The 14,786-nt window shown below is 47.3% G+C and overlaps 1 protein-coding gene across 1 annotated transcript; it reads right to left on the bottom strand.

Annotated features, from left to right (window-relative positions):
* Positions 1-3,366: 3,366 nt before the first annotated feature.
* Positions 3,367-5,848, bottom strand: LOC141042849 (uncharacterized). The gene is made up of 3 exons (XM_073511746.1): positions 5,660-5,848; positions 3,677-5,559; positions 3,367-3,589 (listed from the first exon to the last, which is right to left on the bottom strand). The coding sequence occupies exons 1-3, from the start codon at positions 5,846-5,848 to the stop codon at positions 3,367-3,369; spliced, it is 2,295 nt and encodes a 764-aa protein (XP_073367847.1).
* Positions 5,849-14,786: the final 8,938 nt, after the last annotated feature.

Genomic DNA, 14,786 nt, shown 5'->3' with positions numbered 1-14,786 from the left:
ACTTCTGCTTTGCATGATACTTATGATGAAACTACTTGTAATCTTGATAGTACTGTGCCACTAGGTGAATTTCTTGATGAACAACTTGCTAGGGCTAGAGAGAATGAAATTATTGAAACTGATAATATTGATGAAAGGGATGATGAAGATTCTCCCCCTAGATATGAATTGCCTGTTGTGCCTGAGGGTTATGTTATGGATGAAGAAACTGCTAGAGACTTTCTTGCTTGCAATGATAGAAGTGATCTTAAGAAACTATTAGTTAAGCTGAAAGAAAAATCTCTGAATGCTAGAATGAAATATGACACTGCTTTTGCTACTTCACCTATCTTTATCACTGATAAGGATTATGATTTCTCTATCGATCCTGAGATAATTACTATGGTTGAATCTGATCCGTTTTATCGCTATGAATCTGAAACTGTTGTGGCACATCTTACTAAATTAAATGATATAGCCACCCTGTTCACTAATGATAAGAAAACTCGCTACTACTATATCCTTAAATTATTTCCGTTCTCATTAAAGGGTGATGCTAAGACATGGTTTAATTCTCTTGATCCTGGTTGTGTGCGTAGTCCCTAGGATATGATTTTTCTTCTCTGCTAAATATTTCCCTGCTCATAAGAAACAAGCTGCTTTAAGGGATACATACAATTTTGTGCAAATTGAAGAAGAGAGTCTCCCACAAGCTTGGGGAGGCTTCTCCAATTACTTAATGCTTTGGCTGATCATCCTCTCAAGAAAAATGAAATACTTGATATATTTTATAATGGACTAACCGATGCTTCCAGAGACCACCTGGATAGTTGTGTTGGTTGTGTTTTCAGGGAAAGAACTGTTGATCAAGCTGAATTGCTATTGAATAATATGTTGACTAATGAAAATAATTGGACACTTCCTGAACCAACTCCTAAGCCAACTCTGAAGAAAAGGGGTATTCTATTTCTCAGTCCTAAAGATATGCAAGAGGCAAAGAAATCTATGAAAGAAAAAGGTATTAAAGCTGAAGATGTTAAGAATTTACCACCTATCGAAGAAATACATGGTCTTGATAACCTGACATAGGTAGTAAAGGTAAATTTTCTCCATAGATATGATAAAGTGAAATCACGTCTACTAAGTTTGCTAGCCAATGCTTGGATGAGTTTGATGACTTTATTGTTAAACAAGAAAACTTCAATGCTTATGTTGGTAGACAATTGAAACGTGATGCTTATATGATTGAACACTTGAGTGATCATATGTCTAGAGTTAAAGGTGAACTTAAACTCATTAGTAAACATGCGTCTATGGTTACCACTCAAGTAGAACAAGTGCTTAAAGCTCAGAATGATTTGCTCAATGAATTAAATAATAAGAAGAATGATAATGCTGTTAGAGTTATGACTAGAGGGGCTAAAATGACCCAGGAACCTTTGTATCATGAGGGCCACCCTAAGAGAATTGAGCAAGATTCTCAGAGAACTAATGTTGATTCACCTAGTCCTTCTAAAAAGAAGAAAAAGAAAAAAGATAGGACTTTGCATGCTTCTAGGGAACCTGTTGTTGACAGACATGAGAATCCCAATGATATTTCTATTTTGGATGATGAAACAAAATCTGGTGATGAACATGAACCTAGTGATAATATTAATGATGATGTTCATGTTGATGCTCAACCTAGCAATAACAATGATGTAGAGATTGAACCTGCTGTTGATCTTGATAACCCACAAACAAAGAATCAACGTTATGATAAGATAGACTTTGTTGCTAGGAAGCACGGTAAAGAAAGAGAACCATGGGTTCAAAAACCCATGCCTTTTCCTCCTAAACCATCCAAGAAAAAGGATGATGAGGATTTTGAGCGCTTTGCTGAAATGATTAGACCTATCTTTTTACGTATGCGTTTGACTGGTATGCTTAAAATGAATCCTTACGCTAAGTACATGAAAGATATTGCTACAAATAAAAGGAAGATACCGAAAGCTGAAATTTCCACCATGCTTGCTAATTATACTTTGGGCCAATTCCAGTTCTGCCCCTAACTCAAACCTACTACTCAGTTTTGCCCCTAGATTTCGGGTATGCTCAGTTTTGCCCCTCTGCCATCAGTGCCACTTATAGAAATGCCCCTCTGCTCCGTTTCCGTCCAGTCAAGGCTGTTTGACCGCTAACTTGCCGTCAGTTTGACATATTTGCCCCTCTTTCTTACATGTGGGCCCTCTCTTACCTCTCTCTCTATTCTTCTTCAACCTCTCGACGGCTCGATTTGGAGAGGGGAGAGAGCGACCGCAGCAGGATTGAGAGGCCGACGGTGGGTCGATTTGGAGGGCGGCGGCATGTCCACGTCGAGCTCGTCGGTGGCTTGCGAGGTAAGTGTGGCTCGTCGGTGGATCGATCTGGGGGGATTTCTGTCCCAATTAGGGTTCATCAGATTGGGGATTTCCTACGTTTAGGTCGATGGTGTTGGGATTGTTCAGTTTCAATCTGAGTTCTACCTCCCCCACCCGTCATTCTCTGGGCTGGAGATGAGCACGACACGGCGGTGCGCAGGGCACGGTCTCATCCCAGCTCGTCGCGTCGCCTCGGGAGGTGCAAGCACGGGAAGAAGATTCTTAGGCTGCCCCTAGATGTAAGATTAACTCTCATTCCCGCTCTGTCCGTCCTCTCATTTTGCTGTCATTATTTGCCAATTTTTTGTTGTATAATGTAAGATTAATTCTGCAGCTCCCTGATGAATGCGACTGGGTAGTTTGGATTGATCCCCCTCCCACAGATTGTGTTGCTTGTGCATTTGTGGAACTTCATGCTGGATTGGAGAAAAGCTGGCTAAAGTCCCATCATTTGGAGAGGAGGTTGATGTACTTAACAGAGAAGAACAAGAAACTCAAGTTGAAGATCAAGAAGAGAAATGAACTTATGCAAACATGGGGATTTCTCATAGTAATTTGCATTAGCATTTTGGCATCAGTTTGTTCTGAGTGGTTTAAGAATCCATACTAGCTGGATTATGGTATTTAATGAAATGTAATGTATTGCTGTGTGAGCTATCTTAATTAGTTGTATTTGTTCCAAAGCACATTGGAAATGAGTTTCATCTGGTGTAATGTGACATGTTTTAACTGGAAATGAGTTTGCTATTTTGAGTATATTGTGTTCCATTTTCTGGCAATGTAGTAATGTGACAAAACTTGACAGTGCAGTAGTAATGTGACAAAAATGACAATTAAATGGGCACACTAGCAACTGGACCAAACATAGGACATGATCACATCGAGACATAAGAGAGTTCACAGCATTGTGCCACAACAACTTTATTACATGACCTTACAGTTTTCACACCCACAACAAATTTTCACAGCATTACAAGTACTACCACATCTACTTGTTCTTCTTGCTCCTGGTATTGCAAGCTGGGTTTGAAGAGAGCCTAGAACTCCTCCTGGTGCTCACAGTTTTGCTCACAGCCTTGTTTGGAGTAGAAGAACTGGTAGGATTATTGCTTCCAGTGACAGAACCTATAATCTCCTCTTCTGCAATTTTGAACTTCTTCTTATGTGGTGACTGTCCCCTCTCAGCTGGTCTTTTGTAGTTCTTTCTTGGGCTGCAAAGTCACAAATAAATGGGAGAGGCCAGTTAGCAAACATTGAAGAATTTAGGAAATAACTTCAAAAATAAACCAAAAAAGTACCTGACGGCACTACTGTCAGTTGTTGCATCTGCAGAAGTTGCATTTGCATTAGCAGCATCTCCAGCACCTGCATTTCTTTCACTTACATCATCTCCAACGGTTGCATTTGCATTAGCAGCATCTTCAGCACTTGCATCTGCATTTGCATCATCTCCAGCACATGCATTTGCATTTACATCATCAGTAGCACCATCTGCCATAGTTTCCTTAGTAGCAGTTGTTGCATCAGTAGCAACATCAGTTGGTTCATCATTTTTAGCCAGAGGTTCATCATTGGCATTATCAGCACCCCAATGTTCTCCCTCTCCAAATGCAGGGTCAATGGACTCTTTGCAGTGGCTGCCTTTGTGCCCAAGCTTCCCACATCTTGAACACTTATTCTTTCTTCCTCCAAGTCCTTTTCCCTCTGATTTAGCCCTAATTCTTGTCTTCCTAGGTCTACCAGGTGGCCTATTTTGCAATGGAGCACTCAGTTTAAATACTGGGTCTATAACATCCCATTGTTGCTTGCCCTCCAGAAGTGGCAGATTATCAGCATAAGTAGCCTTGAATTTTTCCACAAAGAAATACTCATGAACATACTGGTCAATCTCACTAACTGGACCTCTCATTGAAGTGATAAAGTACAATGCATGTATGCATGGTTGTCCTGTTATTTGCCACTTTCTACAACTACAAGTATGTGTTTGCAAATTAACAGGATATCTCCACTCTCTTTTTTCCTTGTCAATTGCAGTAATCTCTGCCTCAAATGTGCTTCTTTTCACTATGGACATACCAAGGTCTTTTGATTTTGCATGAAGCATAATCACGATTTTTGGGATTATGATGTGCCCATTGTATGTCCCAGCTGCAATCTGCTGTCTCAAGTCAAACTTTTCCATTATGAACTGCCTAATTTTGTCAAGCAAGTCCACAATGTGTACCCCCTTCCACTTCTTAATTTTGGAATTGAATGACTCAGCTAAATTGTTATTGACATAATCAACTTTGCATATTTCATTGAACAAGGCCCTGGCCCATAGTTTGCTATGATGCTCTTCTAGGTACTCTTGGACACCAGGTTTGCTGTATAGCTGTCTAAGATGATAATTGTGTTTTTTCATGCTATATGTCAATGAACAAGGCCACAAATTATCATCAAAAAACTTTCCTCTAAATTTTTTGGAGAAATTAGCTGCCAAATGCCTCATGCATTCCCTGTGCTCAACTCCTGTGAATACATCTTCAACAGCAGTCTCTAGTCCTTTGCATGCATCTGTGTGGATGACAAGACGTGGTGGATGTCCTATTAGTTCTTTTAAATTCTGGAAAAACCATGTCCAACTATCTGTATTTTCAGACTCAACAACTCCAACTGCTACTGGGAAGATCCAGTTGCAAGCATCCACTGCACATGCACTCAGAAGTTGGCCTTTATATCTTCCATTCAGTGCTGTGCCATCTACTGCAAGATAGGGCCTACATCCATCTAAAAAACCCTGCCAGCATGCTTTGAAAGAAACAAACACTCCTCTAAAGCACTCTTTTTGTCTAGTTTTTCCAGCTATTTTGTACTCTACAGTGTGCTTGTCAATGTTAACTACACTTCCAGGAGATGCTTTCTCAACTTCTGCCTTGTAAGTGTACAACAATTGAAATGAGTCAGTCCAGTTACCATAAATGTTGTCCAGTGCCATCTGCTTTCCATAGAACACTCTCATGTATGCGACTTGTAGGCCATATTTTTTCTTCAGGTTTTTTTTCAACTCTGTAACTCCAACCTCTGAATCCTCTAAAACCCAATGCTTCACTGCATCAGCAACCCATCTGCACTTAGCTGACTTCAGTCTTTGCCTTCTGCTTACACTTGGACAAGTATGTGCAGACTGGTTCACTTTGACCTGCAATATTGAAAGTTAAATTACATGTCAGACATACTTGCTGCAACAAATAACTGAAAAATATTTGCAATGTAACTACATATGCACCTACTGTTTGTACCTGAAACAATGAGCTATTTCTCATTAAGGAGGCATGCATCCTCCATCTACACCTCTTATAAGCACAATGAACAGTCAACCTGGTAGGATCACTCTTGTCTACTACATACTCACTCTGACTTTTAATTGAAAATGTAGCTAGTGCATTCCTACAATCTAAAGCTGTAACGCCCCGCATGTAACTAGCCATATTTGTAACTCCGACTCTTGCCATTTCCGGCTATGTGTTATGATATTCCCTCCGTGGTCGGGTTTTGTCTTTCGTTTTGCATTTTTTTCTTGTTATGCATTTTCATATCATGTCATCATGTGCATTGCATTTGCATACGCGTTCGTCTCATGCATCCGAGCATTTTCCCCGTTGTCCGTTTTGCAATCCGGCGCTCCTATCTCCTCCGGTGCACCCCTTTCGTTTTCTTTCGTGTGCGGGTGTCAAACTTTCTCGGAATGGACCGAGGCTTGTCAAGTGGCCTTATTACACCACCCGGATACCACCGGTCCAGTTTCGTTCCATTTGGAGGTTGTTTGGTACTCCAACGGTTAACCGGGCATCCGCAAAGTCCATTTGAGTGTCCAGCAAAAACCCCCCTCAAAACCATCCCAAAACCTACCAAACTCTCTTCCATGCTCTAGGTCATTCGATCACGATCGTGTGGGCGAAAACCGCACCTCATTTGGAGCCTCCTAGCTCCCTCTACCTATAAATATGTGACCCTCCCGAAAAACGAACTCAGTCCAACCCTAGCTCCGTTCCCTCTCCGCCGCCGGACACGTCCGGACCGGACCGGACGCGTCCGCCGCCGTGCCCCGACGAATCGGAATCCGCCACGTGGCATCCGGCCACCTCCCTCCGCCGCGGGCCCTCCCGGCCCGGCCGCCGCCGCGCGCCTGCCCCCGCCGCCGCGCCGCCGCCCTTGCGCCTCGCTGGCGACGCCGCGGCCGCCCGCCGCCACCTCGCCCGTCGCCGGCGTCGCCGCGCGCCGCCGCCCTCCGGTCACCTCCTCCTCGCCGCGGCTCCCCGCCGGCCGGCGCCGCCCCGCCGCGGCCGGGCCCGCCGCCCCAACCGTGCCCCGCCGGCGCCCCTCTCCCTCCAACTCCGGTGAGCAACCGCCGGCCTCGCTCCACCTCGGGTGCCCGAGCCCTTGATTGGATCTGGTACTGTATCTCGGGCGTTGACTTTCTCTTCCCCCCCCCCCCCCCCCCCGAAACTGCCAAGTCCTCAAGTTTTCACAACATATGCTCATATTCCTCAGTGCGTAACTTCTTGCATATAGCTCCGATTTGCGCGTGTAATCTGTGAAATTGTTCGTATCGTGATGCTCTACATTTCGTTCAATTGTACCATGTTCATTAGAGGTCATCTTGATGCCCAAATCTCTGTTGGAAGAGGGCTAGTTGCTGTTATCTGCTGGTTCTTAGCAGAACATGGAGATTTGTCATTTTTGTATCTTTAAATCTGTGCATCTTATGGGCATGAGCTCTACATGTGTTTTAACGTATGCCATGCCATCCTTCCAGTGGTGTATGGCATGTATTTTTGTGATCTCTGTGGTGACTAGAACAAGCATGCAAAGTAGGCTCCGTAATGTTTCTGATTTCAGGGACTTGGTGATTTCTCCAAGTCTTTGTCTACTGTTATTTTGTTGCCATGTAAACTTGATGCTACAGAGAGATCCATGCATATTTTGGAGATTTTCAGTAAGGATGTTTTGTAGCTATAGTTGTAATTGATCCATTCCTGCCCTTGTTTGCATTTATGGAGTGCCATAGCATGACTCAATCTTGCTCTACTTTTGCTATAAAATATTTCTGGCAGATTCTTAGCATGATATGCAATTTTGCCAAGCTTATTGTAGTTGATCCATACATGCTATACTCTTGTTCTTGCCATGGATAGCTTCATAAACATGCCATCTTGCTGTAGGTATGCTTGGTTTTTCATGCATTGCTCTGTAGTGAGTGCATCAAGCTCACAAAGAGGCCTTCATATTATTATTTCTGCCATGCTCTGTTTTCTGCTAAGTCTGAAACCTGATAACGAAACTTGCTATGTTTACATGCTTGTCATCATATCTTCTGGTCCTTTTTGGCTTATGTTCAGTAAGGGACTTTTGTCATATGCATTTGGTAGAACACTGCCATGCCTTGTTTTGCTATGTTAAGTTCCTGTAGCATGTTGATTTCGTGCTCTGAACATTGCTACCTGATGCTTTCTTCTGCCATGTCTAGTTTTTCACTAAATCTGTGAACCTGTTATCTTTTGCACTTTTGCCATGCTTGTTTGAGCTTGTTATGTTGTGATCTAGCCGTAGCTCAGTGTTCATCTTTTGTCAAGCATCTTCTGTAGATTACTGCCTTATGCTTTGTTGCTATGTTGGAGTGCTGTAGCATTGTTGTTTGTTGCATTTTAAGTGCTATCATGCTGTTAATCGCAGATTCGTGTCATTCTTGTTTTGCTTGCCATTTGCAAACCGTGCATCCGATTCCGGTGATCTTTATATCGATTTCGACCGAAATCATCTCAACTTTCCAGTGGCATGCTTGGTTTGCCAAGTTACTGCCTTATTCATCATTTTCTTTCCGGAGCACGCATATGCATCACATATCATATCTTGCATATCATACATGTTTTGCATCATGTTGCTTGTGCATTTCTCGTGGTTGATTGTGGTTCCGTTTGTTTGTGTTCTTGTCTTGGGTAGAGCCGGGAGACGAGTTCGTGAACGAGGAACCTGTTGAGTACGCTTACGAGGATCAAGCTCTCGACAACTCTGAGAACCTTGCAGGCAAGATGACCACCCCTCGAAATCACTTCTATCTTTGCTTTGCTAGTTGTTCGCTCTATTGCCATGCTGCGCTACCTATTCACTTGCTATATCATGTCTCCCATTTTGCCATGTCAGCCTCTAACCATCTTTTCCTAGCAAACCGTTGTTTGGCTAAGTTACCGCTTTTGCTCAGCCCCTCTTATAGCGTTGCTAGTTGCAGGTGAAGTTGAAGTTTGTTCCATGTTGGAACATGGATATTGTTGAGGATATAGACATTAGAGTCACCCGCCAGGAGGGGCCGGGTTACTCATATGGTCATTGCCAGAAGCCCGGTGCCAAGCCTGAAGACGGTGGGCCAAAGATGGGCTAAGACCCGGATATGGCTTAAAGCCCGTAGTTGCGATCTTTATTATGCTAGAACTTGTAGTATAAGGCAAGAATAGTTGAGAGTCCGAGCCGGGCACTCTTATGAGTCGGCCGGGACTCTGATAGCTGCAGGGCGTCGGCCTCCCTATATAAAGGGACGACCCGGCAGCGGTTTAAGGCAGAGAACAATCTCATCGAGAGCCGGGCATAACAGTTTAACTCCCTGGTGATCGTAACCCTAATCAATACCACCTCAACTGGACGTAGGCTTTTACCTTCACCGTAAGGGGCCGAACCAGTATAAACCCTTGTGTTCCTTGTCCCGCATTAACCCCTTCAAGCTTCCTAGCTGCGATGGCTCCACGACTAAGTCCTAGCTCGAGGACATCTGTCGTGACAATTCCACGACAGTTGGCGCCCATCGTGGGGCCAGCGCACGGTGGATTTGAGTTCTTGAAGGGCGGCTTCGAAGGGCTCAAGGGATACGCTGTGGGCCGGATGACCAAGAGTCGTCGCGGAAAGCTCTACATCGATGATGCAAACTAGGGCCCCGACGCCGGCTCAATTGAGTACGGGTACCGGGTCCCCTTCGGCGGAATTCATATTTTCATTGGCAAGATTGGTGAGCCGGGCCCTGAGCCGGGTCTCTGCGCCGATCTCGTCGAGACGGCTCGGCGTGCACGACCCGCCCGGGCCCGGCCTGCCTTAAGGCATGCTTTTGTGGGATGTATCCATGGAGGGCCCTCTGATCAATCTGGATCTGGTGATGAGGCGGCCGCCGGCTCTGACGGCGAGTCGTCCACCGATGAGTCAAACTCGTTGTATCAACTCCAAGATGGCAGGCTCATGGGTTGTTCCGATGGTGACAGTATTCCGGACCCGTTTGAGCCGCCAAGTCAGGTTGGTGTCTTTATGGCCGGTGCGCAGCCTGTTCAGAACCCCGCTGCTGGAGCGGGAAACCCGGTGCCCTCACCGGCTCAGGTACTAATGGATCTCACGGACAAGATAACGGCGCTGTTAACCGCTACGGTTGACCCGGCAGATCAAGCTCAGCATGATGCGGAGGTGGCGCAGTTAAAATTGGATCTAGTGGAAGCCTAGGAGGATCTGGCAGCAGAGCGGATCAGGATGGCTGCGGAAAGGGCGGCTCTCGACGCCCAAACCCAGTTGATTCAAGCGCAGTCCTTCTGGCTAACGATGGATCAAAACGCGTCCAATGAGGTCCTGAGAAGGAGGCATCAAAAGACCCAGTCTCGACTCCCTCCGGTTTACGATCTGCAAAACCTCTTCAACACGCCAGGTGCAGGGTCCAGTAACCCGCCAGGGGTCATAGTGCCCGGGTCTGGGACCCCTATTCAGCCACAAGTGATGGGGCCTCCCCAGGTGCCCCCTGCCCCGCCTCAGTACGTACCAATACCCCCGGGTCATTATAATAACCCGCTGGAGAACATGGTCGCCGCGGCGGCACGGCTGGCGGCTCTCCCAGTTGACGGTGACTCTCTGACGGCTATTGAAACCCGTCGGGTCAGGGAACTCCTTCAGACAGCACTGGCGCAGCAAGAGGCGTATTCCTACAGCCGAGACAGGATCCACTCGACCCCTCGTCCAGGCCGGAGCCCGAGTTACAGCAGACACATGGTCTCAGCGACCGGTTCAAGTAACGTCCGACGCCATGACCCGCCGCCTGGCCATGGCCCGGTTCATAACGGAGCCTTTCACGCAGCAGACCAGGACAGAGCGCGGCAAGAGGCGGAGCAGGTGCCTCAATTGACGGCTTACCAGACCCCCCCGGCTTATCCGACGACTTCCGTCGACGTGGGTATCCCTACCAGGACTGGGGGTGTCCCTTGTTTAGTGCCAGCTATCCGCAATGAGCGTCTACCCAAGGACTTCAAAGGCCCTAGGAAAGTGCCTAATTACACAGCAGACTTGCAACCTGCAGCCTGGATCGAGAGTTATGAGATGGTATGGAGCTGCTGGAGGTCAGTGAGGCGGCCATGGCTAAGTATTTTACCATGATGTTAGATGGGACTGCCCGCACTTGGTTGAAGGGGCTACCACCGAATTCCATTGGGTCTTGGGCTGAGCTGAAAGCCCGGTTCATCCAAAACTTCAAGGATACCTGTAGGCAATCTATGTCAATTGTGGATTTGACTAACTGCAAGCAGCAGGAAGGGGAGTCTACGACACATTGGGTTCGCCGGGTTAAGGAGATAATACACTCCTCAGATAAGATGGACGCCGGCTCTGCAGTCTTAATGTTGGAACAGAATTGTCGTTTTGTGCCCCTAAAGATGAAACTCGGGCGGCTTAAGCGCGACTGCAATGATATGGGTACACTGATGGCGGCTCTTGTCAAGTACGCCGATTCTGATGGTACCAAGGACCCCGCTTCAGATGATGAAAGGACAGGGAAGGGAAAGAAGAACGGCAATGGCAAGGGTCCTCAGCATAACCCGGGGAACCAAGGAGGAGGCAAGCGCAAGGCCGACGGCAGCCTAGAGTTTGTGGCCAACGCTAGCTCACAAGGGAATAACCAGCGACGTAAGGGGAGGCCCCCTCACCGAGGCGGCGGGTCAGGCCCGACGCTGGAGCAGCTGTTGAATGAGCCTTGTCCAAGGCATGGCTCTAGAGAGAAGCCAGCGACTCATCTATGGAAGGACTGTGCAATCATGAAGGCCTTTAAGAATTACAATGGCCCGGGCGGCGGCTCAGGCGCCGGCGGTTTTCATGGCCCGAGCGGCGGCTCAAATTCCAATCCTCCGAACGGTCAAGGGGGCTTTAATCAGTAGTCTGGCCAGGGTCACCAATAGCAGCAGGGGGGTTATCAGACCAATCCCAAGCAGCTTAGCGGTGGACAGTACCATGTATTCACCACCAGTCTGTGTAAGCGAGACCAGAAGCTTCATAAGTGGGCCGTGAATGCGGTTGAGCCGGCGGTTCCACGCTACTTGCGGTGGTCTGAGCAGCCTATAGTGTGGAGTAGAGAGGATCACCCTCCCCGGGTAGACAATCCGGGTCACATGGCCTTAGTGGTGGCCCCTCAGGTGGGAGGATATAAGTTCACTAAGGTGCTCATGGATGGGGGCAGCAGCATCAACATCCTCTATTATGAGACTTTTCGCCGTATGGGGTTGGTTGATAAGAACCTCAGCCAGTCAAACACTATCTTCCATGGTGTGGTACCTGGTAAGTCGGCTTATCCAGTTGGCAAGATCGAGTTGGAAGTGGCCTTCGGAGATGAAAACAACTACAGGGTGGAAAAATTGACCTTTGAGGTGGTCAAGATAAGAAGTCCGCCACGCTATATTTGGGCGGCCGGCTTACGCCAAATTCATGGCACGGTCGTGTTATGTTTACTTACAGCTCAAGATGCCGGGTCATAATGGGACCATTACGGTTCACGGCAGCCGGAAGGTGGCCTTGGAATGTGAGGAAGGCGATGCAGCTTATGCAGAATCTGTTTGCGCAACAGAGGAGTTGAAGTTTTACAAGGACAAGGTTGACCCCACTGATATGACCTCTTTCAAAAGGCCGACTACGGAGCATGAGCCGGCAATGAAATTTAAGTCAGCTGATGAGACTAAGCTCTTTGATTTCACTCCAGGAGATTCATCTCAGCAATTCAGCATCAGTGCCAATCTGGATCCAAAATAGGAAAGCGCGCTCATCGAGTTCATCCGTGAGAATAAGGACATCTTCGCATGGAAACGTTCTGACATGCCAGGTGTACCTAGAGAACTCGCTGAGCACACTCTCAATGTTGATCCGAAATTTAAGCCGGTTGGACAGTTCCTTCGGTGGTTTAATGAAGAGAGGCGGAAAGCCATTGGCGAAGAGGTGGCCCGGCTCTTGGCGGCCGGGTTTATTGTTGAAGTCTTCCACCCAGAATGGTTAGCTAACCCGGTGCTCGTACTCAAGAAGAACGGCACTTGGCGGATGTGTGTGGACTACACGGACTTAAATAAAGCATGTCCGGCTGATCCTTTTGCCCTTCCCCATATTGATCAAATTATTGATGCTACGGCCGGTTGCGCGCGTTTAAGTTTCCTGGACGCTTACTCTGGATATCATCAGATTAAAATGGCGGTTAAGGACCAGGAGAAGACGGTGTTCATCACTCCCTTTGGAGCCTTCTGCTATGTATCCATGCCCTTTGGACTCAAGTGTGCACAGGCGACTTATCAGCGTTGCGTGCAGAACTGTCTTCATAAACAGATTGGGCGCAATGTTCATGCTTATGTGGACGATATTGTGGTTAAATCCATAAAGGAGGAAACCCTGATAGATGATTTGAGAGAAACCTTTGATAATCTCCGGGTCTACAAGATGATGCTTAACCCTGCCAAGTGTGTCTTTGGTTTCCCTGCAGGCAAGCTCTTGGGTTTTTTGGTTTCTGACAGAGGCATTGAGGCTAACCCGGAGAAGATCAAGGCCATCACCTCCCTGGCTAAGCTAGCTTGTATAAATGACGTTCAGCGTTTGGCAGGTCGCATCGCTGCTTTAAGCCGGTTTATAAGCCGTTTGGATGAGAAGGCCATGCCATTATATCAGTTGATGAAGAAAACTGATAACTTTGTCTGGAATGATGCAGCTAATACCGCTTTTGAGGATTTGAAGAAGCAGCTGGGAGAGCCCCCAGTCCTTGCTGCTCCGGTTGATAGGGAGCCCTTATTACTGTACGTGGCGGCGAACACACGAGCCGTCAGTGTGGCTGTGGTGGTGGAACGCAAGGAAGAGGGTAAGGAGCATCCGGTTCAGCGGCCGGTTTATTATGTCAGCGAAGTGCTTATCGAGTCCAAACAGCGGTATCCACATTGGCAGAAGCTTGTTTATGGTGTGTTCATGGCAAGCCGGAAGCTTAAGCATTATTTCCAGGGTCATCCCATAACCGTGGTCAGTTCTGCCCCTCTTGGTGATATCATTGAAAACAAAGAGGCCACAGGGAGAGTGGCTAAGTGGGCTATCGAGCTCGGACCTCATGGTCTCAAATACGTGCCACGTACTGCTGTTAAATCTCAGGCCCTGGTGGATTTCATCAATGATTGGACAGAGTCGCAAGTGCCCGAGCAAAAGCCGGATAACACATATTGGACTATTCACTTTGATGGGTCCAGGCAGTTGGAGGGCTCGGGGGCTGGAGTTGTATTGGCTTCCCTTAAAGGTGACAAGTTCCATTATGTGCTACAGTTGATGTTTCCTTGCACTAACAATGTGGCTGAGTACGAGGCCTTGCTCCACGGTCTTCGGATGGCTAAGGAGATGAGCTTGAGCCGGGTAAGGTGTTTCGGTGACTCAGACTTGGTGGCTCAACAAGTATCAGGCAAGTGGGACTCTAAGGACCCTCTCATGGCGGCTTATCGCCGCGAAGTTGATGCCATTGCTGGGCACTTTCAGGGCTACCAAGTAGAGCACATTGATCGCAGGAAGAACGAGGCGGCTGATGCTTTAAGCCGGCTAGGCTCTCAGCGAAAGCCGGTGCCGCCTAATACTTTCCTGGATGTCCTGTATAATCCTTCTATTAAGTTGCCTACAGAGGAAAACTTGGCTGTCCCCGACCCGGAGGCACGACTGTTGGCGGCTCTCCATATCATACCAGACTGGACAATGCCCTATCTGGCTTACATGACCCGGGGCGAGTTGCCTGAGGATGAAACTTTGGCCAGGCAAATAACCCGACGGGCTAAGTCAATGATTGTTATCAATGGTGAGTTGCACCACCGCAGTGTTACGGGAGCGTTTCAGCGTTGTGTTTCCCCTGAGGAAGGGCAAAAGATCTTGCGTGAGATCCATGAAGGGGATTGTGGCCATCACGCCGGCTCAAAGTCTCTGGTGGCCAAGGCTTTTCGTCATGGTTTTTATTGGTTGACGGCTCATGCTGATGCAGAGGACTTGGTCAGTAAGTGTGATGGTTGCCAAAGGTTCTCGCGATAGGCTCATGTACCGGCTCAAGAGCTGAGGATGATCCCAATTACTTGGCCCTTTGCGGTCTGG

Source organism: Aegilops tauschii, chromosome 3 (assembly GCF_002575655.3).
Source record: "Aegilops tauschii subsp. strangulata cultivar AL8/78 chromosome 3, Aet v6.0, whole genome shotgun sequence".
NCBI lineage: Eukaryota > Viridiplantae > Streptophyta > Magnoliopsida > Poales > Poaceae > Aegilops > Aegilops tauschii.
This window is presented reverse-complemented; position numbering and strand designations above follow the sequence as displayed.

Bases quoted from the DNA above. Each gene is read 5' to 3' on its own strand.
- LOC141042849 (XM_073511746.1), bottom strand. From the start codon at position 5,848: ATGGCTAGTTACATGCGGGGCGTTACAGCTTTAGATTGTAGGAATGCA. The intron at 5,560-5,659 runs GTACAAACAGTA...TCAATATTGCAG, and splicing joins GAAATAGCTCATTGTTTCAG to GTCAAAGTGAACCAGTCTGC. The intron at 3,590-3,676 runs GTACTTTTTTGG...GTGACTTTGCAG, and splicing joins ACTGACAGTAGTGCCGTCAG to CCCAAGAAAGAACTACAAAA.